The following is a 26,651-nucleotide window of genomic DNA, read 5'->3' on the forward strand; positions in this document are numbered from 1 at the left end:
TCTATCTACGATGTCCGAGCGAGTCGCTTGCCCTGTTTGCGGTCGAGTTTTGTCAGCACATAGCCTCAGAAAGCATGTCGGTCGCCAAGTCTGCCTGGAGCAGCATGACCCGCCAACTTCAGGAAGCCCGAGTAGCCAAGCTTGCTTACGACCGTCGATTTTCAAGAGCTCGGCGTGGGGCTCTCGAGCAGCTTGCGCTGCGGTTGGTCCAGCGTCAAGATCCTAGTCCTTCTCCACCCATCCAGGGCTCTACGACCTCAGTTTCAGCAGCAGCAGTACCAATTACTGTCGTAGAATTAAGAGGGTCGACACCAACAGAGCCCCCCCCCTCCACCATTTGAAGAACCCCCAGCAACAAGAATATCGCGGCGTGTGCAGCCTGCGGCTCCTGTCATCATCGAAATATCTGATGACGACGATGACATGCCCCGCAGAGACGAGGATACTGCCACCTCCAACAACTGCCCCATTTGCTTGGGTGTCCTTGAGAATCCGGTAACCCCGCCAAATTGCCTACATGCTACATGCAGAGAATGTATGTCAGCACTTGTCGCCCATGCACTCAGCGAGCAGAACACACCTCTGTGCCCGCAATGCCGTGGGGTTATTCAGATGTGAATTTCCTAACCTTTTTTTTTATAGAATAGCAGATTTCAATTTTTCATTTTATAAGAAATTATACATGTACCCATACAAATTATTTTGACATTTAATCTGAAAGCACCACATATATTAACTGAATAGACATACATAGATTCTGAAAATTAATCGAACAGGTTTATATTTTTTTGGTTTCTAAAATTTTTTTAGGTCGTACGATCTTGCTCGGTTATTGATCGTACGATTTCGACCAAAAGTCGAGTCGCACACTTTAACTTTAGTCTCTCTTTGGGTACGGCGCTCGAGACCTACTGTGTCATTGCAACTGTAGGTGTTACTGCGGATCCCAGTCTGTGTGATTTGCGTTTGTGCTTCGACCGAGGCCCCGGTTTTCATCCTCGCTTCAGCTTCTCCTGGCTAATCAGTTTTGATTAGCCAGGAGAAGCTGCGAAACGGACTGGCTGTAGAACGGTCATGTCTTCTTTTAGCCCGATCAAGTGGAGAATGTTTCCTGGGTATGAGTTCCACTGGAAATACTAGGTAGTACTAGCAGTAGCAATAATAAGTATGATCGTACGATTGGACCTGTGTGGCCTTCTGCGGGTCGTACGATATTACTTGTAAGGTCGTACGATATTACTTGTAAGACTTTGATATATGTTCTTAAATTTTAAACGGTCATTCTAAATTTGGTAATTTGTTATGCACATGTAGGTATATTTTTGGTGTCAGTCTACTTATTGAAAAAACGCACCAACTTATTTTTTCCATTTTGAATCCAACCTACTTGCTAAAGTTAATTCCTCGCATTTATTGACATGATCGATGGCCTGCGGTGATATCCGCGCAGAATCCGGCGACGTGGATTGGTCAAAAACTAATTTTTGTTTATAACTAGCAAACTCCGAGTTATGTCGACGCCGACGCCGACGCCTGCGGGTATGGGGACAGCGGCTGGGACCGCTATTGCGCCTAACAAGAACTCTCCACACCTCCACTCTGTTGCCAGCAGTCTGCGCTCGTGTCTTGACGGGATGCTACCGGACAACCTGCGCAACGACAGCGCCGCCTTCCAGCAGCATTGTGCGGGGAAATAGTTTGAGTACATGATCGCTTAATATGAGTGGTGCATGCACTAATTCTATGCGTACAAACTATCTGGCAGTGACGCAGCAGAAGACGCGGCTGCAGACGGAGAAGAATTCGTGGCGCTTTGGCCTCAATTACCTCTTCGAGACCCTCAAACAGCACAAGGATTGGTACGCGCGAAACCAGCAGTTCGTGCAGCTACGAAAAGACGTCAAGCGATTCGAGGCCCATGTGGCTACTGTGAGGACAATTCTGTCCGAGAGTGTGAGTAAACTGGACCTGGAAGCGGGACTACGAGGCGCCGAGCTCGAGGGCCGCGTGGGCGCGTACAAGATCATGTTTGAGGTCACCAAGATCGTGTCCAACCTCAGTCGCCCACTAGTCAAGCTGCAGATCCTAAAGCCCAATGAGTCTTCGCTCTCGGTTTACTGCGACACTTTCGTGCTGGACATTGTGCTGTCGGGAGGGGAGGTACAGAGTTGGTTATTAAGAGAGAGGGAGGGAAAAGAAGCTAATGAATGGGTGCGGCGAACAGGGTGCAGTGGAGTCGGCGTCGCTGACGACGGTGGAGAAAGGTGCAAAAAATGACACTGGCGTCTGATGAAACTTGGGGATCTAACACGAAATGTTACCGTAACATTGTAGATCAGACTAGTCAGTTCCCAGACCGAGACGAAGATTTGCTGGCGTCTCTTAAGCTGCTGGCAAATGGAGACAGCACCAACTTTACGGTATCAAGTCATGAAGCTCGTAATGAAGAGAACGATTCGTTATTGTAAGATTTTGTGCGTGTGTGTGTGTGTGCTCATGTTCTGTAGGAAAAACTTCACCGACTGATCAACCGTGCCGAGCTGGCCGTCAAGTTCCCAGAGAGTAAGTGGCAGTGTCTGTGTTTGTGTTGTTTAAGGAGGGAGGGGGAGGACTTATGTGGTCTACTTTTAGTGAACTTTGAACAGCTTGAGATGGAGCTTTACACCAAGGTCACAGAGGCGTGCAGTCAACAGGTAAGAAGGGACACGCCCCAGCAGCTTCCAGGAGTGGCATTGACTGAGTTGCTTGTCTGGCTGCAGAAATACTGGTCGGCAAAGCGCGCAGTGGAAGGAGTTCGAGTCATGTTCAAGGACCCGAATGCTTGCATCCCCGTGATTGAACCGCCTCGAAAGCGTGTAAAGCTTGATGAAGCGCAAGCCTCTGCTACATCTGCAGCTGGTGCCTCGGGGGCTACTACAGGCGCTACAGACTCAGTCGCCATGGATGGAAGCAACGACGACCACGATGACCCGAGCAAAACCTCGTCGACCGATGTTCTGTCTCCGCTGGCTAATGGCGAATGGACTGGCAGTATTAGTTTCATTGAATGGCGAGATCAAGTGGCGCTGCACGTCGTTGGGGAGGCTCCTCTCGTCATGGTCGGTCAACAGGCTCGCAAGTTGGCGCTTGTAGCCATGCAAAAGCACGCGAAGACGGCTGCGACAGCGCAGAAAGATGTGCATGAAGACGAGAAGCTCTTTAACGAGTTTGTGAGCTGGACGACGCCGGACGGGAAGAAGCCGATTCTCCCTCGACTGCATTTCGCTCGGGACCGCAGCATATGCTCCGTGTTTCCGTCTCGGTCTTCTCTAGCGATGCGCCAGGAGTACACGCTGACAACGAAAGAGATTTCTGGAGGTCTTAAGCTGCACTCGTTCCCCATTCCGGTACAGGATTACAGTGCGAGACCGGAGGCTTCTTCTTACGACTAATAGTTTTTGTGTATCAACTTTTTTTCAGCTGATGAACGCTTCGATGGAGACGCTGACAAACGTTCTTCAAGTCTGCGGGAGAAGTTTGTTCTTCCACGCGTTGCTGCTGTCTGCTTTCTGCTCACGAAGTAACACGTTTGGTCAACGTATTGCTGCGGATAATGACGAAGCTGTCAATGGTACGATCTTCACTTTTTGTGCCGCCGCTAAGAATGCACGGGACTGATCTTTTGTGCCCTGACTGCAGCTCGCATCAAGGTAGATGTAGCGGCAGCAGAGCGCATTACCATGAACACGGGGGACCTTTTGGGCGCCGACAAGCAAGTGCTGATCGAGGTGAACACTAAACCGGATTGTTCGCTGGAACTTAGCGTCAAATACCAGACCGAGGCAACTCCCTCGCTCCCTCTGGAAAACGCGGCTACACTGCAGAAGCTGGCGAGTGTTTGCCACTCGATCCCTCTGCTGACGTACTATGCGTTGAAGCGTACTGTGCAAGCGAAGAACGGCCCGTCGTCTGCTGTCGCAGCAGGTGCTAATGGCGAAGACTGCAATGGCATCGCGGCTCTAGACGGCGATCTGTCGGTCTCGATGAAGATGGAAGGAGAAGGAATGCTGCTGGACGAGATGGATATGTTCTAGAAAGGGACACCGCTCCTTTTCAACACGCACATCGTTCAACAATGAGGCTTCTCAACAGCGTGTAAGGGTATACTAACATTTAGTACTGTACTATCGTCAGTCAGCTTCGTCGTGTACAGGGGGCGCTCTTCTGGAACCTACAGCCTGAGGAAGTTTAAGGTTTGGTCGTGTTTGGACTTGAGCTACTACCTCTGGGTCTGCTTGGTACACACGACCATCCACTCCAACGAGGAACCTGAAGAAAAATAAACAAAGGTGAGATGTTGGCCAGTCTGGATCATGGAGAGTCCTCTTACCCTTCACTTGCGCTCTCCGCTAGCTGTCCCGACGATGCCATGTTGGCAACAGTTCGTGGAGACAGATACGGGACACTGGCTACGTGGTTGTTGCTGAGGTTACTGGATCGATTGCGCATGGCATTCTTCTCGATAGACCCGGCACCTGGCGGGAGATGGAAGCCGCCGCCATAGACTGGAGCCATCTGGAAGGGGTTTTTGTTGGTGATCGGCCCGCTGGGGATAGTCGATGGATCTCGCAGTTGACTATTGCAGGACAAACACTTTTCTCGATCCAGACTAGGCAACATCCCTGCTCGCTTTTGTGCGCTGTTGGACGCGCCTCCTCCATGGTGATGTCCGGCCTGTTTTCCAGTGAGGAAGGCGCTGTCTGCATAGTTGAGAGACTTTTGAGCTTGCACGATGGACGCGTTCATACTGTCCGAGAGGTTCTTGAGTAGAGCGAGCATCTCGTCCTTGTCCGCCTTTGTCTTGAGTGCCGAGAAGACGTCGTCCCGGTTCATCTTGATGTCGATGAAGGAGCGTAGATTCTCCACTTGTTGACGGACACGCGAGTCGTAGAGCACTTGCTCCTTGACTTCGAGAAGATCCTTCTTGTCTGCTTTACTCTCGCTCAGATGCGTCACAAGTTGCTGGAGCTCCTGACTGGCTCGTTTGAATTCATCCTCTTCACCCAGAACCGAAGCCAGCGCCTTGTCCAGTTGATTGCAGATCTCCTCGTACTTGGACTCAATGATCTCGTCCACCCGCGTGCGATCGGCTTTGTCCAGTAACAAACGCTGTACGTCTTCCACGGCACAAGTGTTGTCGTCCAAAGTACGACGAGTCTCGAGCATCATATCCTGCACATTGCGCCCTTGTTTGATCATCTTGTCGGTGCAGTCACGCAGAGCTTCATCCTTCCGTTTGTTGTCCTTCTCAACGGCCTCCATCCACATCGCTAGCGACAATTTGTTGTGAAGAATGTGGTCCGAGTCCAGGAACAATTCCTTCTGCTCTTCATTCAGACGGTCTTCGATCTTCATGGCGAATTTTTTGGTCACTTCGTGGTCTTCTCGAATGACATGAAGCTTGTGCTCGGTCTGCTGGACGAACTCGTTGTGAACGAAATTGGCCTTCTCGACACTCTTTGCGACGTGCTCAACTTCCTCGCGAGTGGCTCGTACTTGGACTGCAACTTCGTCGATCTCCTTGAGTTGTTCGGCCTGTTTAGTCTGCACCACTTCGATCTCGTACACTTTAGTGTTCATGTCCTCAACTTGACCCTGAACGGTAATGAGCTTCGAGTTGACTCGTTCCACGTGCTTCGCCGTGTTGCGAGCTTCTCGCTCCATCTCCGCCATTTTGTCCCGCAATCGGTCGAACTCGTCAGCCATGTAGCGCATGGCTTCTGTCTGCATACGTAGAGCCTTTACCAAAACTTTCTTGGACACTCGCGGCTGCTCCAGTTGCGTTTTGCCTTCCAGTTCCTGACCCAATTTCTGCCACACATCGGGAGTGCCGAGGCCAACTGAGGTCATAGATGCATCCACTTCGTTGCGCTGCATGGTCGACGGTCGAAGAAGTGAACGCGAGTCGAGTATTTTTATCGATTTAACTCCCAAAATGCTCTCGGATTCTCAGAAATGCAAGGCTCTTAAAGTAGTATTTGTCTAACGTCCTAGGTCGGCCGGACAAGGCTAGATTCCCTACGTAGCAATAGAAGAGAAGCGTCGAGCTGGATGACACCGAGCAGTCTTCCGAGAGAAACAACGTACACCTGGGTCCAGTTTGACATGGAGGCCACTTTGTGAACGATGTGAAGGTTTACTTCCTCCCCGACCTGTGCAAGGTGTGTTGTTAGAGAAGAACCATGTTTGTGATGCATGCAAGTGTATTTCATCTGGTACCTGAGGGATGTAGCTTTGTACAGGGATCGAAGTGAACTCAAAGGGGCTAAATGGGGGTCCTAGTTCGAGCTGTAACAACCACACCAGGCAAGAAAATGTGAGTTTTTTCTCCCAACAACCGTCATTTTTTCACTTCACCATATTTGCTGTCGACGATGCATTCTTCTCCTCGGAGTTTAACAGTGACAAATCTTCCACTGCCATGACTTTCCGCTTGTCAATGTCTAGAACTTTCGACACCAGGTGCTCAATTTGTTTCGACACCTTTCGGTTCTTCGTCTTGGTCATCTATAAAACCCGCACTCGATCCGATCAGTATTTTTTTTTACGTAAGTCATCACGCAACACTTCCTTACCCGCGGACGGTTGACAGCAATGAACCGTGCTATTCCAACTTCCAGGTCATATCGACGAATACATCCCTGCAAGTACGTACACAAACAACATTAGCAGTCATCCCAGACCCTTTCTAACGCATTAGTTGTGATTAGACCAGTAGCAGTCTGTTGTCCTCGCTGTCGCAAAGAGGGAAGTATCCTTCATGCTTGTGCGTGCTCTATGATCATCAAGATAGCTGTCAGTCATCCTTCAAGAACTGTACTAAAACGTGGACGTACCAGAGCTTGAATGGCTTCATCGTAAGTGGTTTCTCGAGTGAAGACAACAGGGACTGGACCCATGTGATCTTTTGCAAGCTTCCGACCGAGAATGTACTCGTTGACATCGTAACACACCGACGTCATCCCAGCCCACTCAGCCACAATATCATAGAACGAAGGTGTGATCATACTGCTGACGAAGTAAGCCACGATACATGAAATCATGACTGGTAGCATGTGACTAAGTTGTCCTGTAAGCTCGAATACAATTACAGCTGTAGATACAGTCTGCGTTACTGAACCAGCAAATCCTGCAGCGCCGACGACGGCATACGTTGCGGGGCTTTGGGCCGGGGTCCAATACCGCGAAAGGATCTCCCCATATAGCCTTCCGATAGCTGCACCCGTAGTGAAAATGGGTCCGAAGACGCCGCAGGAGATCGGAGCTCCACATGGCAGCAGAGTTATGGTAAACTTCATCATGATATAGACCATCAACGCTGTCTGTGGGAAATCCGAGATGTGTCCCCACTGCGGGAAACTCAGACTTTGGTCGCGAAACAACTCGTTCACCATGAGGCGATCCGAGATTCTCAAAATTCCAAGTGAAAAAGTGATCGTTGCTGTGATCAAACAAATTGAGACCACGTGAATGAGTCGGCGCTTCAGAGACGGCTTTGTGAGTCCCAGTTTCGTGAAAACTGTCAGCTGTATGAATCGCAGCCCGACCATTAACTTGCAGTACAAACCTGCCGCAAGCTATCCACGAGTGTCAGGTGTACGCACAAACAAGTAATATATGGCAGATACTTCTCACCCACCCCGCTGAGAGCACCTAAAAAGACAAATGCGAACATCTCCACGTCCAGCTCAAAGCCGGTAAAATTTGTTTTCTCGAACAAAAGCTCACTTTTTAGAACGGGGGCAATGCGAAAGACCAGTAGAGCAAAGGAAGAGCAAATTATTCCCTCCCACAAGCATTTGATCTCGTAGTGCTTGGCAGTAGCTTCAATAGAGAAGAGAACTGCGCCCACGGGTGAACCAAAGCCGGACGTGACACCAGCTGCCACCGCTACAAACGAGTAACATTATTTCGTCATTATTTTATGCATTTCTGCATACGATTAAAAATCCATACCTGCACGGATGAAGTTGTAGTTGGCTTGGCCGAAGTTTGCACGTCGAAATAACGGGATTTTACTTATCAGATACCCGATCATGGCCATGATCTGGGTGAATGGGCCTCCACGCCCCACTGACAGGCCAGAGCTCGAGCTAATCAATGTACCAAACGTTTTAGCGACAAGTGTGCGGAATGAAAGCAGATCATCGGGATTCTGAAACACTCCAGCGAAGAGCCCACGCATTGTGGGGATACCAGATCCATCCGACATTGGAGTGATAAAGTGCCCACAACAAGTTGAAAACGCCCCAAAAGCCACACACCAGAGGACCCAAATGCCAAAGGCGCCATAGGAAAAGGGACCAACTTGCTCGATAAGGAACCGTCGAAATCTCAGGAATGAACGAACCCAATCATCAAACAGAAGTCTTTACGAGAATATAAAAGCATTTTGTGTTAGTGCTAATAGTACACAGTCGAAATGCCTTACCCGTAAACCCCTGCTATCGATCCGAGTACCATCAAGTACAGCCACGCAATGGGCGAGTTGGGGAGCTGTTTGAACCTTCGGAGGGTGCGGATGCAGCATCGCCCAAGCGAAAATTTCTCAAGTCGCCGTCTCTCATGAAGAAGGTCATTGAAGTGATTCACTGATGTGGCGCGCTGCCAGGTGTCTGGTTACCACCACCAGGAAGAAATTTAGCGAGACAGATTCTTCAGCTGATACCAGTCACAAGCTCCTCGACTTACCGTAGTTTGCCCGCATGCTTCAAAAGTGCAGTACTTGTAGGAATTGCAGTACAGTAGACCTACGCCTTCACGATCCGCGACTCTGCACGTCGGATGTGAACCGACGGTTGAGATCTACGAAGTTTAATTAACGCGCAACGCTGTGTGTTTTGTGGGATTCATATACTCTTAAAACCGATCAGAAGCGGGTAGGGACGACTTCCTTGCGCTACTTAATAGGTGACTAGCCGAGCGCCGCAGCGTAGCGGCGGTAGTTTAGGTTTAGCTTGAGCCTTGCCGCCTCCGCTTCGCTTCGGCGGGATAATTATTTCAAAAAATATGAACCCCTATCAAAGTAAGCCGTGCAATTATTTCTACAAAATGCGTAGCATCACACTTACCATGCTTAAAAATTATTATTCTGGTGATCTTGACACAGTCTCTTTATTAATGTTGGCTACTACACTCCTGGACACAATTTTACGGCCACCTCGTCGAGTGCCCATAACTCAGTCAATTTTTATTATTTGACGGTGCGGTTTTCACACAAGTTGCAAAACATGCTTCAAAATAGCACGGATGTGCTAACGCTCGCGGTTTTGCACTTTTAGGATAATGCGTCGCAAGACGATTGCGGCAGCGTTTTTTTATTTGATAGGCTAATTAAGATGCCAAAATGGTTTAACTATTAGCTATACCCTAAGTTTAACGTTTTGGTATGGTGTCTAATTAACCAGCTCTCATGTTGTGCTGTTGTCTATCCGCTCCATTTAAAACTTTATCCTTCGCCTATGTCGCTGACACGTCCGCCAGTTAAGCTGTATCGGATTTTGCTGTCTAAACAATTCTTAGAGAACAATGGCTTACAGCAGTATCACACATGAGCTCGTTTTATTCAATCTAAAACTTTCTATCTTTGTAAATCAAGTGACAACGTTTATTAGCAGCGTTGTTCTTACGGCCAGCTGTTACGGCCAGCTCTTCTGTTGTACATGTACTACGATTTGGCAGCTTAGTAGTTACCTCACTCTCAGATAATTAGATAATATATCTACAACAAAATAGTTGTAGCTATTTAAGTCATTGTACAGTACATTGCATAAACTATTAAGTACATTGTATACGTATATTATAGTATGGCCTCCAAAACACGCATTCATACGTGCACGCTTAGCACCTTGCAGCATAGGAAGCGTCTTTAGGGGCTATTTCATTTGAGAATAAGTAGCTCTCTCGGTTTAGTACTCAAATATTAAAGCAACATGCATTATTAAAAAAGTAAATACTTCGTAATACAAAAACGATGCCGCCTTCGGATATCGCTTAACGTAATTTGCCAGTTGAGTGCGTGATGCCAATTGCGAGCACGATGCAGAATTTCTGCCAATTGTTATGCTTAAAATCAAAATTGCGCAATTGGATTGGTTGATCTCATGTCAGTCAGTTCAGTGCACGCTTTTCAACAACCAACTGAATAAAATCCACATTTTTCAGACTTATTATTTTTAAAGGGTATTCGATTCTGGCCAACCGCAACCCTTTCATTTCACAGACACAAGGCCATGGGGGCAGACGACGAGGACGTGGAGTCTACAACGCTGCGCCGAGGGGGAACCTACACGCTTGAAATAATACCGGTATATTTAAGCTCTAGATGAAGACGTTTGACTCGTATTTGACAAACAACAACGTGAAGCGTCTGGTGGTGCTGGTCCTGGACAACAGTTCGACTCATGTCGAAATCGGTAAGTGCTTTTATTTTTATTAGAATTATTTTAATTATTAGCAAGGATTTTGTATTAATCAATTTGACGGGTAGATTTATTTTAGGTGAAGTTTCCGTTTGATCACACAGACGAAGTTTGCTCGTCGATCTCCCTCCAAATGCCACTCACCTCTATCAGCCTCTTGACGTGGCTGTTTTCAAGCCTTTCACGAGCATGGTGAAATCTACTTTACTAGCCAAAATGCTGCACAGTTCGGACTGTACTATTGCTAAATCGGATACCATCGAGATAGCGTGCCATGCGTATCGTAACGCGGTGGTGACAAGCCCTGAAAACACTGTAAATGGCTTCAGAACCACGGGAATCTATCCACCATCCTTGCCTAGTATGCAGGCTTGCTTATGACTGTTTGCGAGCGGTGGAGCACGCGGAGACATTGGAAGGGCGGCATGGCTCAAGCGAAAGCGTGAAATTCAAGAAGAAATACACAGCAGCATTTTACAGGTGCCAACAGCACCTCGCACAAAATGCAAACGCTCACGACGCACCGTGGACTTTGTAGGGCGTCTTATAATTAAGGAGATGCTGAGCTTTAGTCGATAGCCGGAACCGTGCACAAAACTGATAGCCTCAAGTTCCATCCTCACTTTTGACTAACCATTGCACCTCACATGTTCGTTTGTAAAAAAACGCAAAAATAAGTATTAGATGCGTTGGTTTTCCTTTTTTGATGTCCAAAGACCCAATTCAAGCAGCAATTGGTGCCTTTTTCGATAGATGCACCTTTTGAACATGCCCAAAATCAGGCACTCAACTGGCAAGTTACGTTACGGTAGTAATTGTCATCAGCACATATAAGTTCTTTTTGCTCAATCTAAACCTATCTCTCAAGCGACAACGTTTATTAGCACAGCGTTGCTCTTACGGCCAGCTTCTGTTGTACATGTACTTCTGCTCTTGCAGCGAGCACGAAGCCATTAGTCAGTCGACATCTCTCCATCAATCAAAGTGTGATGGCTGCAGACTACACTTGGCAGCTCAGTCGGTTACCTCACATTCAGAATATTCTTAATATTTCTACAATAAAAACAATTGTAGTTATTCTTTTAGTCATTGCTTCTTGCAGAAACTATTAAGAATATAGTACAGTCGTGCACCTCCAATTCGGCACCGGTATCAGTCGATACCCTGCCAGATTTTATGATTACGCGAATCGGATGCGCAATTACCTTTGCCCATCAACACCCTTGCAATTAACCTCAACGGTTTTCCCCTCCTCGCGGAGGGATTACACGCCGCGTCGATCTGATTTTAAATTTTGGATCGGACGATTTCTTTTTAATACAAACACACACTTTGATTTTTACCGCCAAAGAAAATGGGACATCGCCCTTCCTCCTACATGTCCCTAACTCTAGCACAAAAGCAGTCTTTGTGCGAGAAGCACAAGTCAGATTCTGCATGCTCTCACTCCGAACTTGCGCGTTGGGCAACGGAGCGCTTTAAGACCCCCCAAGCAGTAAAGCGCACTACCGTCCAGAGTATTCTTAAGCGGTCGGCGGACGTTGCCGCCTTGCCGGATGCCTATCGCGACCGGAAGCGCTGTTGCGCGCCCGCGATTCGCGCGTCTGACGCCAAGATTACGCAGAAGATTGGCGTATATTTGGTACTGAATTAACAAATAAAATATCAGTGCACTGGATTTGCGTTTGTTTTTTGCTTTATGTTGAGCACTTATGCCCTGGCACTGTTGATATGGTCCGCCCTGCCGAATTGGAGGTGCACGACTGTATTACGTATATTAATAGTATGGCCTCGAAAACACGCATTCCTACGTGTACGCTAACCACCTTGTAGTTCTTTAGGGGCTATTTCATTTGAGAATAAGAAACACTCAAATATTAATAGCAACATCCCATATTAAAATAGTACAAATTAAAAATTCGTAGTATTTAAACGATGCCGCCATCGGATCATGGATAGTCTTGTGCAAATCCCCATATGTGCTCTGTGAACCACATGAATTTACTGATGTAAGGTACATAATTTCGTTTCAACCAATTGAGGCCGCCTTCGCTCCGCTCGGCAGCCAATGGGAAGGCTAAAAAATCGGAGCGTTTCGTGTGACGGACGGACGGACATCGTGCTAGCCTTGATACTTTAGGACTAGCCGTTCGCCGCCGCTACGCGGCGGAGTGGCATGGTTTGTTGGAGATGAGGTGGCCGCAACTTTAGTGATTCTTGGTATCGCGTGTTTTGTGGGCGTCGTTAAACCTAGTACGTCGTGGCTTCGTGTAGTCAACCACTTAACTGTCCGTAATCTCATGTGGCTTTGTACAATATCGTGGTTTGATACGTTTCCGTTACCCCGTACTACAGGTTGAATGTCGTGTTCTTCAATGGCCTGTGCTCTTCCGTGTTCATATTGATTTCGTGGCTCTCTATTCACCCGTGGTCCACGCTGTTTGTGGATATGCGCTCTCTTTTGAGCTCATCCACTTTAGTACGACCTCTTTCGTGGCTCCTAACTATTCCCTGTTCTCAAACATTTACGCGGGCTGTACCGCTTTCGTGATACATAGGCATTCGTGGCCGTTGGCCTCCCATCACCGGTACTCTAACCAAAGGGTGCTATTCCGTGCTTTGTGCCTCCATGCAGTCGTGTGGTTCCGTCGCCCGTGCATCGTGATCTCCTGATGAAGTGTCATCGACCGCGGTATCACGCTATCGTGCAATCACGGTGTCGTAATGCTGTCTATGGTATTGTGCTACGCAGTGTATCTGCGTTGTCCGTGTTATCGTGTTCTACAATGGCATCGTGCTCCACAGTGTTCAGTCGTGGTCTCCCCAAGCGCCCACCTCCCCGTTTATTTTGTGGCTGGTCCGCCGTCCGTGCAATCTAGTTCTAATGTAGTACTGTCCTCCGTGGCTCGGAAAGCTCAGGTTAAACACTGGTATCGTTCTCTGCGGCGCTGTGATTTTCCGTGTATAGCTCCGCGACTGCGTTCTCCCATGGCTTAGTGGCACAGTCCATGCTATCGTGCTAACTTGTAGTGTCGCGGTTGGTCTTTCGTCAATGCAATCGCTAGTTACCGTAGTATCGTGCTGTGATACTCGGTGAGCTCCGGTTCTAACCTTATATCGTGTCCCAATACCCGGTGATATCCCGCTTATGGTCTCCCGCGGGCTCATGTTTGGTCTGCTGACTGTGCTTCGTGTTCAACCGTGGTGCTATGGGAGACTTTCTGTCCGTGCACTATTACCGTTACGTGTTCTACCGTGGCTTCGAGCGTGCGTGCTCTTTCGTAACCCGTGCTTTTCAGCATGCTGGGGTGTCTATGGATTTAGTTCCCTTCTGTGGCCCGTACGCTCCCGTCATATTCTTGTCGTTCTGTACTTTTCATGGCTGTGTGCTCTTCCGTCTTTCACGCTACTCAACAACTTCGAGGTTTGCATCGGCTAAGTCTTCAGCCATCGTCCGTTGCCTTCCGTGCTTCGTGTTGCTCTTCTAACCCATCGTCTACATAGTGTGGGTTGATGTTCCTTCGTGCTTCATGCTCTTGCTTAGTCACGTGCCTCCGCGTTAACTTAAACACAATAGCTGTTCCCATTTTGTTTGATGTACGCTACATATATTGTTGGAAAGTCTGCACAATATCTGAAGGTCGCACACTACGCGCGCAAATACAAAGGAAGATGACACTTTTTTCCGGAGGCAGTGTGGGGTGCAGGGCACGATAATCTTTTTTTAAAGTATTCACATTTTTTTAAATAGTAATAGAATTGTGATTTATTATCGAACGCTGATATAATAACTATGTGTACTACTACTACAAATAGCTGCAAGGAAAAATATGAAATGTCTTGATAATAGTACTACTCAAAACATATTGTGAGTTTGATTTTTAGAAAAGTACTATGAAGCCTAAATTATCATTCTATATCCAATAGCTACTAAAGTTTCGATTGAGGCATAAATATAAGTCACCAGGACCTACAAAAAAATTCAACAGCTCCTACGACGATATTGTATGTGTGTGCACGTCGGCGCCTCCTATTAATGCTAATTAACGCATGCACAGGCAGCGCCCTTTGTGTGGCCTTGCGAGCCGCAGCTGAAAATGAGAGCAAAATGAAATTTGAGCGGTGCATTTAAGTACGATGTGTAGACCACATACAGTGTGTACACCACATAATGCAATTTTAGCCAATTGGAGCCGCCTTCGCTGCGCTCGGCAGCCAGTAGAACGCCCGCATTTGCGTTACATTTTATAACCTACCCTCGGACGGACAGACGGACACCAGACTCCACTATAGGGGTAAGATGAATTCGAGACGAAATATAAAAAAACTAAACAATCTATTGATAAATTGACGCCATTTAATTGATTTACTGATAATATATTTATCGACGCTAAAATGTGCTACTGTAGTACTATTTTTTTGGCTTTATTCCCCGACTAATATAAGTCTGTGCTGTTTTCAGTAACCGTGTCGTAGGAGAGACCCTTACAGCCGCTTACTCACGTTTAAACGCAGATTTTGCTTACCACGCTCAGCATGCGTCAACCAAAACTAGTCTATCACTGTCGTATACCTCCTTTTCCTTCAAGGGTCGGGTAGTCCGCGGCTGTTCAGGGAGTACGGTCTTGTTCAGTGGCTGCAGGAAGGGTAGATAGGAACACTAGAGAGTTGAAAATAAAAGTTTGTTGATTGGCTTGGCTTCCTCTTGAGTAGAAGGAGGGAAATATAAGACTGAGAGCTAACCGGAAGAGAGGCCTAACGCCTTCTCGACCTTACATACACTACACTACATATTAGAAAAAGGAAGGATTCACTTCGTTTGTTGTCGGCCTTCGTGGGACAACGGAGAGCTTCTGGGAAGGGGCTTGATGTCGCGAGGTGCTTTTGGTCCCACGGAGCCAAGACTACGGCGTTCTGGGGCCCCTTATAGGGCCACCCTAACGGGCTCGGTCCGGGGCACGTGCGTGGTTGAGTTCAACGGGAACCACCCTGACGGGACGGCGGAGTGAGGAGTGATTCCAGGGTCTCGAGTCATCCCGACGGGAGGCAGAGCTCCTGGAATGACCCCTCCGTTCCCGGGTACGGGACATCCTCCCCGACTTGTCGTTCGTCGTCCTCGGCGAACGGTTCCTCTGCGTACATCTCTCACGTTAGTACTATAGACTCCGTCGTTAGCAACTTCTTCAGACAGGGGAGGTTGGAACGCTTCGGGGTAGTCCTCGGAGCGGTCCTCAACGTAGTTTGGGTCGGCGGCTTGAAAGTCATATAGCACCTCGACATCGTTGTCGACCCGCAGACGTTCGATGTTCCGAGCCTCGGCCATACTACGTTGAGAAGCGTTGCGGCGGGTACTCGTCAATGCTAGCTCGACCAGCACCTTAGGGGAGACAGATCGGAGGGGGCTCCCCTCGTCGTATTGACGACAAGCGTGAGATACCACGCCAGCGACCACCACGACAAGAGTGTCGGCGAGACTCCAGCCGGTCCACTCGAGGCAGTAGTTGGTAGCTAGTAGGAGCAATAGTACAGTCCTCACTCCCACTGGTCCCAGGAGTACGAACTCCACCAGATCGAAGGCGTTGACCGGGATGTACAGCAGTAGAGACAGGCATAGTAGTACTAGCCAGCAGGTGGCTTCTCCCACCGCGTACAGGCGCATCCATGTGGCCTTGAGAGCGTCCCAGAAAGCGTACCAATAGCGTATACTCGAATCTCTTGTACGGAGGAGGACTTCGGGGATGTAGTCGGAGAATGTCACTTTGCAGGCGATCCACCAACTCCGCAACATCCGTCCATAGCGACCATACCTCTCTTCTCCTTTGAGTAGAACAATAGGAGGCACAGCAAATAGCGCGCTCCACACTGCATACGCGTAGGTAGCACCCCGAAGTTGACGAAGTTCGTTTGCCTGAAGTACGTCTCGGTATAACGACGCACAGTCGCTCCAAATTTCGCAGTTCAACTTGATCACACGCCACACTTGGACCAAGAACTCCCAGGTAACGCTACGTAGAGGAGTCGTTAGGACCCAGACCGTTACAGCCCCTACGTACACGGGCCACAGCTCCCAGCGGGCGTACTCGTAGAAAACACTAGTATGGGGCTCCATTTAGACGGGAGTACACTCGGCAAATAAGAAACTGAGTACACCCCTGGCGACTCTTCTCGACGTCATTCGACCTCCATCCGTCTTAGTCGCCACCCATCTGTCAAGTCCAGTAGCTGGGAAAGGAGAACTCCGATTCCTCGCCCTTTTCAGGAGTCTCTCTTGCACCCAATATACAGTTATCTCAGGAACCTCGAGAGAGAGACAGGACCAGGGTCCAGGTACCGACGGGCAGCCTTCCTGCTCATTTGGCAATTTGGCCCCGACTACAGACGCAACCCTCGGCGCCCTCTCTCCTCACCACCTCAGTATGGGCACCACGCGTGGAACGGCAACGCGTCGACTCAAGGCCGTCTGGAACGTGGAGTCTTCGGACTCCGACGGTTCTTGTTCAGATGACACTCCAGCCGACGAGCGCTTCTGGATCCTCATGCGAGACGTCCTGGCCGTAAACGCTAGCTCCATCGGCCTCGAGCTTCTGGACGACATCGACGCCGCGATCTTGGACGATAGGGGGAAGGCTTCGGACGCTCTGACGGGGCCGGTAGTTATCATGCCCAGGCCGCCTCGGCAACCGACTCGCGGGAAGCCGCCTCGGCACCCCCGCTTCACACAAGATGGTCGGTTTCCGCTCAAGAGCATCAGCACTGGCTCGACTAAGAAGAAGACGGTCACGGAGAGTCCTCGTTCCGGCAAGAAGCGTCCGAGTCACCCGTGGTCTTCGTTCGCGTTACCTATTCAAGCTGTCGGACACGACTCCTTCTCCCGTGGTTGATGATCTGAAACGGGTTTACTACGAGGCGGCCGAGCTAGGCCAGGAACCGTACCAGCTGGCGTATCCGTGGCCGGGCTCGCACCTGTGGTACAACCCGCAAGAGTACCCGCATGTGCACGCTTCTCACTGGTGCTTCTGGAACGAGAACCGTTCCAAGTTCTGGGATTGGCAGGCGAACGTCCCGTTGAGGACCTCCAACGCGCAGACTCAGCGGTGCAAGGCTAAGATGGCGGCGGTAGTCGCACGCGTCTGGTTCCTGAGCATTTGTATCGAGACCTGGGGCTACTTCGGCTTCCTTCGTCTATTCGAGAGCTGCGCGCACCGTCGTCGCCTTATGTGGATGGGAGGACAGCCTGGTCGGAACGCCCCAGACGCCAAGTCCTACAATGGCCCCGTCATCGACAACTTGTCTAAGCTGTACTCGCGCGACTCAGGAGCGTACTCGCGAAAAGTGAAGAACGCTCTCAAGCCGTTCCGGATCGACGAGGGAGGTTTCACGACCATCCCGGAGTTGTTGGAGCATACCCAAATAGCTCGAAGCCCGACAGTCAGCTCACGGACCGGGCGTTGGCCCTCGTTCTGCTGGACATTAAGTCGAAGGAGGATCATGAACCTCATTGGGTAGGGGGTCGTTCGAAGGGAGTCTGGTATGCACTTAGTCACTGCTCGCGTCTTCAGAAGATGACTGCCAAGCTTTCGCGCGAACGGGAGAAAGGAGCTCTTCGAACACCCAAGGTAACCCCTTTGGATGCGTCTGAAGCTGACTCGGCGGGATACGCGGCGTATGAGCGTACGGACGGCACTTACACGGCGATTTGGGAGGAAGCGAGTGAGGAAGAGTCGGCTTACGAGGAGGATGAAGCCGAGAGCGACTCTGAAGAACTCCGTCCTGTTAAGAAGACGCTGCGCCTTTCTTCTAGTTCCGACGAGAGTTCGGAGGACGACGAGCCTCCCAACAAGCGGCTACAGCTCTCTCACAAGTCTCAGAGGGCGAAAGAGCGCGCGAAGCGTTCCCGTTCCCCGTCTCGCAGTTCTACCTCCCTGAAGAAGCCTCGATTAAGCTCGTCGCGCAAGCGGTCACTTTCATCTTCACGCGCTAAAGGCAAACTCAAAGCGCGCGCTGCTTCGCCAGAACGTTCTGTTTCTCCTTTACGGTCACGATCGAAGTTTCCAGTGCGCAAGAAGTCCCGTCGGGCACGTTCGGAGGAGCGTCCTGCGTCTCGGTCGAAGTCTCCGACGAAGTCTTCAGCCACCAAGACGAGTAGGGAGTCCCGGCGGGACAAAGCAAGATCACCTTCGCACGCTCGGTCGAAGTCCTCAGCCACCAAGACGAGTAGGGAGTCCCGGCGGGACAAAGCAGGATCACCTTCGCACGCGAAGGGGAGTAAAGTCACTTCCGACAAACCGACCGAAGGCAAAGCGCCGACTCCTCCGTCAGCTCCAGCGTCGCGGGACGGCACGCGTAAGCGGTCGCGTTCGGTGTCTTCCTTGAAGAAGGCAGTGCCCCCAAAGGGACGCTCGGCCTCGCGGTCCCCGTCAGCACCTCGGAAGTCGAGTTCGCCGGGTGAGCATTCAGCTCCTAGTTCGCCGGCTAAAAAGTCCGACAAAACAGCCTAACGAGAGGCCGTCGAGAAGTTATTGATTCGTACCATTCCAGAACCGTTCCTCACTGGATGAGAGTAAGAGTACTGGCATCGTCTTCCTTTTTAAGTTTCTTTTTGTTTTTCACCACGATTCCTCCCCACTTGTTGTTTTCGTTTTTTTTTCTTCTTGAGATCGCGGTAAGATTGTTTTTCTTTTTGGTATGTAGGAGATCAGCCACTTGTGAAGTAGAATCCAAAAATATACAAAGTCGTAAAAAGTGTTCTTTAGGACACTTTTCGAGGGAGGCGGGGTCGTGAGTTTACTCTGGCTCATTGGATCGACCCGCCACGATTCCCTCTCCCTAGAAGAGTAGCTCTTCTTCGTCAACGGCGGCGTTAGCGTCTTCCAACCGCGCGCTGCGACGTATTTCTGGTAGGTCTCCTTCCCGACGACGGGTTTCTTCGAACGCCTTTATCAGAGCAGCGTAGGTGGGCAATAGTGTGTTTCGTGGTCTCCAAAGAGTCTCGTAAGTAGCTAACAACACCAGAAACTGCTCTTCACGGTTCTTTTTGCGTCGGGCGATTATGTCGATCACAGAGCAAGGAACTCCGGTCAGGACCGTCTCTTCCCCTCCAATCAGGAGTCTCACTACGAAGCTAGTAGAGGGGAGGTCTTCTTCAGATAGAGGTCCGTCGTCGTCTACACCCGGACTCGACTGGACTCCCTCGGGTACTTCAGACGGGAACGGTCGGCTCCACCGCCCTTGAAAACGTTTCAACCTATTGACGTTAATGGTCACGACCCGGTTGGGGTGTGAAGGGATGGCTACTTGATAGGAGTTCTCTCCCACGATCCCGACCACACGGTACGGACCATGCCACGCGAAAGCGAGTTTCTTCGTGGTCTTTTCCCCGCGACGAGCTCGGAAGTACTGGTAGACCCACACCGGGTCTCCCTCCTTGAACTTAACCGGCACTTGGTTGCTCAGTCGTTGCTCGTGTCTGCCCTGGGCCTTCAAGAGTTGGTGCTCTACTAATCGTCTCGTATCTCGTAGAGATAAGAATAGCTTTCGTCTGTAGCTAGCGACTTCGTTACGCTTCCATCCGTTGTTCGTGTTAAGAAACGCGAGGTCCAGAGGTAACACCGGGTCCCGGCCATACAGGCTGAAGAATGGTGAGTCCTTAAGGGCCTCGTGATACGACGAACGGTATGCGAGCAGTACTCGGGGAAGATATAAGTCCCAGTCGTTTTGAGCTTCGTTGACATACATCTTAAGCATCCCGATCAGCGTGCCGTTGAAGCGTTCGACTAGCCCCTGAGTCTGAGGGTGGTAAGCAGCTCCAAACAACTTCTTGATCCCGAGTGTTTCGTAGAAGGATCGTGCCAGGTTCGATATGAAGTTGGATCCTTGGTCGCTCAGTAGTTTCTCGGGGACTCCGTGCCGCGAGATCACTTCGTTCACCATAACTTCCACGAACGTTACAGTGTCCAAGCGGGCCACTGGGAACGCTTCGACCCATCGAGTGAAATAGTCGGCGAAGACGAGTATGAACTTGTTGCCTCGAGGAGTAGCCACTAACACGAGCTATGGCGTCCACCACTAATAGCGAGAAAGGTCCGGATAGTTCTTGTACGGGCATCCTCTGCATTCGGCCATTTCTCCAAGGGCGATAGCCTTTACCACTGCCGCACACGGTGCATTCCCGAACGTATTCGGCCACATCCTTCTTCCACCCGTGCCAGTAAGCGTGCTTGCGCACTTTGTCGAGCGTCTTAGTAACTCCGACATGAGCGGCAAGTACATCCTTATGACAGTGATGTAGTACCGTCGATATGAAAGGCAGGGGAATCACAGGAACTTCAAGAGTAGACGCCGGTCCAGCGCGAGCCTTCAGGTGTACGCGACGCATGAGTACTCCGTTCTTTACCGAGTAGTTAGGGGCCATCAGCAGGATTTTGGTGCGCATTTGAGGGTCCAGAGCTAGAGCTCCATCGCTAAGGAACGCTATCATAGCTTGGATCCAGGGTGTCCTCTTCTGTTCTTCCACGAAGCGAGTTTGTTGTAACCCGAACACATCAACGGGGGACACTAGGAGTTGGTCGGTAACCTCTTCTTCGTTGGGGAACGGCTCGGGTCTAGTTTCGCCAGCGTCCTCGGGCAAGGTCCCTGAAGGGAGCAGAGTCGAGTCGAGAGTCGTAGTCTTCCCGACTTCGACAGTACTAGGAGGGGACTCGTCAGCATCGTTAAGTAGCTCCGCCATAGAGATAACATTGATGGTTTGGGTATGCAGCCTGGACAGACCATCCACATGACCCATCGAAGTACCAGGCTTGTGGAACACCTTGAAACGTAATTGAGACAACTCCATGGCCCACCTAGCCAGCTTAGCGTTGCTCGTACGATTACTTTCGTTGAATACCCACGTCAAAGCTTTTTGGTCCGTGTATAGGTCGAACTCGCAACGGTCCAGGTAGCAGCGGAACTTGCGCGTGGCCCAACCGATACCCCAGCACTCGATCTCCGACGTATCGTCCTCCTTATGGACCCAGTTCTTCTCGGAGCCAACTAGTAGCTTGCTCGCATAGGCCACGACTCTCTCGCGCCCCTCCACGATTTGCATCAAGCACGCCCCTACAGCTAGCTTAGACGAGTCCACATATAGATGGAAGCGTTTCGAAAAGTCGGGATACACCAGGATGGGAGGTTCCACCAGCTTACGCTTTAGTTGCAGGAAAGCGGCCTCGCAGTCGCCGCTCCAGAAGAATCGGGCCCCTTTCATCTTAAGCCGTTCGATTGGGGCCGATATGGCCGCGTACCCCGGGATGTACCGCCTGAAGTAACTAGTCAAACCCAGGAACGCCCTCACAGTGTGCAAGTCGTGCAATCTGAGCACGTTCATCACCGAGTTGACCTTCTCGGGGTTGGGCAATATGCCAGACGGAGTGACGATGTGACCCAAAAACGATACCTGGTCGCGTGCCCACTTGCATTTTTTCATCTTGAGCTTGAATCCCGCCGACCGGAACCGTTCCAAGACTTGTTTTAGTCGTACTAGGTGGGTAGGAAAGTCTTCACTGAAGACCACGCAGGCGTCGAGGTACACTAGACAAGTCCGCCACTTAAGGTCAACAAGCACAGTCTCCATCAGTCGTTCGAAGGCCGGTACGGCATTACACAGCCCGAACGGCATTACGAGCCACTCGAAGAGACCATATTTGCAGGTGAAGGCAGTCTTCTCCACGCTATCAGCAGCCATTGGGGCATTCCAGTAGCCGGATGCGATGTCCATCGCAGAGAACAGCTTAGCGTTGCCGAGTACATCTAGAATGTCATCGATGAGCGGCATCGGGTAGCAGTCCTTGATAGTCACAGCGTTCAGTCTTCGATAGTCGATGCAGAACCGTATCCCGCCGTCAGGTTTGCGGATCATAAGCACCGGGCTCGCCCAAGGGCTAGAAGAGGGTCGTATGAGTTCTTGCCTTAAGTATTCTTGTATCTCGGATTCCATCTCATCTCCTTCCGCCTTGGACACTCGGTAAGGGGGTTGCTTTATAGGCGAGTGCTCTCCAGTATCAATAGAAAACTCGAGCAGGTTCGTCCGTCCGGGGCGCATCGTAGTTTCGACGAACATGTCCTTGAACGGTTGGAGGAACTCCGTGAATATTCTCTTCTGTTCGCTCCCCAATTTAGACTCGTCCAGGTCGACGTAGAGCTCCTCCTTGAGTACTTTGTCCACCCCTGGTATGGATTCTTGAGCGACTTCGGCCGTCGAATTAGAGGCGCTAATGACCGAGTGGATCCACAGGTCTTGAGCTCTTTGGTCCCTAGTCTGGGCCTCGCCGGGCAGGGCGGTTCCGTGCTTTACACTCACAGCGGTTCCTTGCTGAAGCGCCGACGCTGGGATTACCGTAACACTCGCCAATCGGGTGCTTCTCTTGACGACGGTGTTCTCGATAGAGGGGTTGCATACTTCCACGATCACTAGGTCGTTATACACAGTGCACAGGGTCCTAGCAACTTTAATGGAGTCATCCAGCGCAGAAAGCCCCTCTATGAGGACGGTGGTCCCGTCGCTCAGTTGACCTTGCACCTCCGCAACTACTAGTGCTTGTCCACCAGGGTAGATTCGAATGGTAGATGAGATGCGGGACAGGTAAGACTCTTCCACCCGAGGAGACCCCAGAGGGAACACCTCTCTCGTGTCCTTTAGTGTGACTGTATTCTCGTCCAAGTCCACCACGGCGCGAAAGTCCTTGAGAGCGTTGGTGCCCAGGATAGCGTCGACATGTAGTTTAGGTACAACGGCAAACGGTATTCTCTTCTCGACAGAGCCCAATGTCACCGGCAAGTAGATTACTCCTTCTATATCGAGCGCAGACCCGGACACACCGTTCAGACTGCCAACGTAGGGCATTAGAGGAGAGTTAGTTAAGCCGAGACGCTTCAATACCCGCCTATGCACTAGGCACGCTACGGCTCCGGAGTCGATGAGAAGTTCGGCCGGGAGGCTCTCGATAAACCCCCACGATAGAGCTTCCACGCCCCCCACCGATCCGATCACTCGCTTGCCGAGGGGAACGATTCCTTCGTCCTCGTCAGTAGACCAGTTATTAGTAGAGCTCGGTACTTCCACCAGGCCTGGCTTCGGGCGAGGTTCTGGAGCGTCAGCGACGACTTTCACATAGCCGTACAACCCGTTTTCCTTATCTCGTGAAGAACAGTTCGGTCCGAGGGCTTCGGTACGGTTACCGAATAGAGAGGAGCAGTCGAAACTGACTATCTTCGGCGCTGGAGAGCCCCTAGGAGCAGGATCTTTCCAACGACAGAGTCGGCAGGTGAACTCCTCTCGAGGATCTTCAAGCGAAGTTGGTCAGCCTCCTCCTCGTAAAGGTCCGCAATATTTTTAGTCAGTAACTCTTTCGATCGCGAGTCAGTGGGAACAGTGAGGCTATTGATCCAGTCCTCGATCCGGCTTAGGAGATCTTGGAGCCTAGAGGGGGGCGGGGAGTCATCTTTCTTTTCTTCTTCTAGTGATCCTTCGCCAATACACCCTTCACACCAGTCACCCCCACTTGAAGCTTCTGCCTTAACGAGGAAGTATACTGCTCGTCGCACCATGGCTCGCCAAGGGTCCGGCACGATACCGCGAGAGTCCAGCAACTCGTACTCGGTTTCACCGAGGTCGGAGGGCCTTTTGGGTGAACTTCCCAGGGTTAGCGCGATATTGTCTTCCACTACAGAGGGGTCCGCGGGACACTCTTCTCCTGGTAGAGGAGGGACCCTCAGCTCCGGGAAGTGCACTATCGTCGTTGGCGCGTCCTGCCACGAGAACCTCTTCGTCGCGGTCCCTCCTCCTTCATCGCGGTAATCGGAGTCGTCCGACGTCACAGAGTTGATCCGTACTGGCTTTTCCTCTTGGAAATTTCGGTTGGCTCGCTTCGCTTCTCCGGACGAGGCTAGTGTCTTTTGGAACCATTCCAACCAGTACTCAGGAGTTGATAGCCGACCGGGGGAAGAATCTCGGGTCCTCACTAGTTGTTCTTCGGGAATGCCTAGTAAGTCACTCAACTCGGCAAGAGACAATTCCTTCGATTGTTCCGCATTCTCAACTAACTGGCGCTTCAGTTCGACTTCATCGAGAGGAAACAGTCGTTCTTCGAGCTCTTTGTCATATTCTTCTTTCTCCTTAGCCAGCTCGGATGGCTTACCTTCTTCCAACGTATCTAGTTCTTCTTTGGTGAGTACCCTCGCGAAGGAAGGCTCCTTCTCCAGTTCATCCTTTGGAGACTTAGCACTGGCGACGTCCTCAGAGTCCCTTTCGAAAGCGTCGTCTCTCTCAGGAGGGGTCACGTCTTTCTCCTGCTCGCGTGGTTCCGTCTTTGATACTGGCACTCTAGCTTCGGTAGCCCCGTATTCGTCTCGGGTTGGGCTTTCGAGTACCCCCTTCACATCTGGGAGTAACACCTCCTGTATAGGGCCGTTATTGGACTCACCTTTTTCCTCGTCTTGATCGAGCACGCTCGAAACCACACTCTTGTGGTTCGTTGACGTCGACGGGTAGTCTCGTTCCGTTGAGGACGCCTGAAGTTGGGGCTCTTTCGTCTCTCCTTCCTTGTTTAGTTTTTTGCTCGTTGTTTCGATTTCGCTCTCGTGGTCATCTCTCGTAACCATTCTCAGGTTCGTATTGGAGCGTGCGTCGACGTTCGCAGCTATAGCGGAATCGTCCCATACGGGTCCCGAGCCTACCTCTTTTACAGACGCTTCTCCCTCCGTCTTCCAACAGTCGTTGGGGTTTGAGACTACCGATACCCCGTTCCACACGGGCACCGTACGTCCTCCATGCTCAAACGGCAGTATTTCTTCAGTTCTCGTCATATGCTCATTGCTTACGTTCGTTTCATTTTTTTCCGGTAAGGCGGAACTCATCCCACCTCCAACAGGACACACTTCATACCTCTTGGTCGACTCCTCCGCGGAGTTCAAAGTGTTCCCATTTGTGTCGATCCATAGACAAGAGGAAGGAGCGACACTCCCTTCCCCTCCCTCTCGCCCCCATCCTTGCTGGTTGGGCGCTTGTCCTAGGACAGGTCCCACCGTCGCCCCTGTCGGACCGCCAAGTCTCTTCAGTGACGTCTTTAAAGGCCCTCCGCCAACATATGACCCGATTCATCACACAGGAAGCACTTGCGTCCGTTCCTCGGCTGTGTGTTCCGAAATCCGCTAGGAGGGTCACGCTCACATTCAGGACCGATGTGACCCACTTCCTTACAGTGAGGACAGGTGGCTTTGCCGCGGCGACAGTGAATTCGACTACACCCCAGAGTGTGACACCGACCGCACACGAGAAGACCATCTTGGGTTCGCAAGTCCGGACCCACACGAACGCCCCTGATAGGCGTAATAGGAAGCGTTCCGGTAGGTTGATAGTGCAGAGAGGGGTTCGGATTAGGAGGAGAGTAGGCAGCAGCTACATTCATCGCTGGGGAAGCATAGGCGGTCGTCAGAGGACGCTCCATCAACTGCTGTTGCTGTTGAAGTTGTTGCTGTTGTTGCTGAGCGAGTAGATTCTGCGTCTGCTGCATCATGTTCATCATGCGTTCGAGGACAGCGTTCTCTTGGGAAGCTTTAGGGGACGGCACATTGTCGAACTCGGAGTCGTCTTCAACCGGACGGTGCATATTCTTAAGGAGCAGCATGGCCACAGCCGCAGGGATGGAGTCAATCATTGTCGTGGTGAGAGCGTTCCTCCAATCTCGGTTCCGAAGTCCAGACAAGAAGTACTGGTAGCGCATCTGAGTGTCGTAGCACTGAGCATCATCGCAGAGACTTGCAATAATGTCGCCCCACACTTCGGCGGACATTCCCCTGGGTCGTTTAGTGTTCTTCAGGTTCTCAATCAGTTGCAAAGGGGTCTGACTGATGAACTGGTTGTGGAACCGAGTTCTCAGAGCCTCAAAGCTGTTGATGCGCGAGTACATCCACCAATCTTCGCCGACCTTGCCTTTCAAGCACTCCCTGAAAGCGCTAAGACGCAGGGGTTCGTCCAGCCCGATAGTGGCGTTCTCGAAGGCCTCCCAGAAGAATCTAGCTTTCTCAACCGACGCTCCTTCCGAGTAAAAGGGTTGGAGCATGCGAATAGCGTTTCGGATGTTAGTGGGCATACCATACTGGCCACTAGTAGTCGAAGGCGTATTACCATACGTAGGCGAGGAGTAGTAGGAGTTA

General features: G+C 50.7%; 3 protein-coding genes across 3 annotated transcripts; 1 reads left to right on the forward strand and 2 right to left on the reverse strand.

Annotated features, from left to right (window-relative positions):
• Window positions 1–1,418: 1,418 nt before the first annotated feature.
• Window positions 1,419–4,073, forward strand: PITG_10895 (uncharacterized protein; the record flags this gene model as incomplete). The annotated part of the gene is made up of 10 exons (XM_002901661.1): window positions 1,419–1,435; window positions 1,499–1,683; window positions 1,766–2,160; window positions 2,225–2,264; window positions 2,335–2,420; window positions 2,508–2,562; window positions 2,632–2,693; window positions 2,760–3,386; window positions 3,460–3,610; window positions 3,679–4,073. The coding sequence occupies 10 exons, from the start codon at window positions 1,419–1,421 to the stop codon at window positions 4,071–4,073; spliced, it is 2,013 nt and encodes a 670-aa protein (XP_002901707.1).
• Window positions 4,074–4,169: 96 nt separating this feature from the next.
• PITG_10896 (uncharacterized protein) lies at window positions 4,170–5,916 on the reverse strand (the record flags this gene model as incomplete). The annotated part of the gene is made up of 2 exons (XM_002901662.1): window positions 4,170–4,308; window positions 4,370–5,916. 2 exons carry the CDS (start codon window positions 5,914–5,916, stop codon window positions 4,170–4,172), a joined length of 1,686 nt encoding a protein of 561 aa, XP_002901708.1.
• Window positions 5,917–6,029: 113 nt separating this feature from the next.
• Window positions 6,030–8,502, reverse strand: PITG_10897 (Chloride Channel (ClC) Family; the record flags this gene model as incomplete). Its single annotated transcript, XM_002901663.1, has 9 exons — window positions 6,030–6,191; window positions 6,259–6,327; window positions 6,397–6,546; window positions 6,615–6,680; window positions 6,752–6,814; window positions 6,876–7,616; window positions 7,679–7,929; window positions 7,996–8,408; window positions 8,471–8,502. The coding sequence occupies 9 exons, from the start codon at window positions 8,500–8,502 to the stop codon at window positions 6,030–6,032; spliced, it is 1,947 nt and encodes a 648-aa protein (XP_002901709.1).
• Between the last annotated feature and the right edge of the window lie 18,149 nt (window positions 8,503–26,651).

The sequence above is a fragment of the Phytophthora infestans genome, genomic scaffold, assembly GCF_000142945.1.
Source record: "Phytophthora infestans T30-4 supercont1.20 genomic scaffold, whole genome shotgun sequence".
In the NCBI taxonomy this organism is placed as follows: Eukaryota; Oomycota; class Peronosporomycetes; order Peronosporales; family Peronosporaceae; genus Phytophthora; species Phytophthora infestans.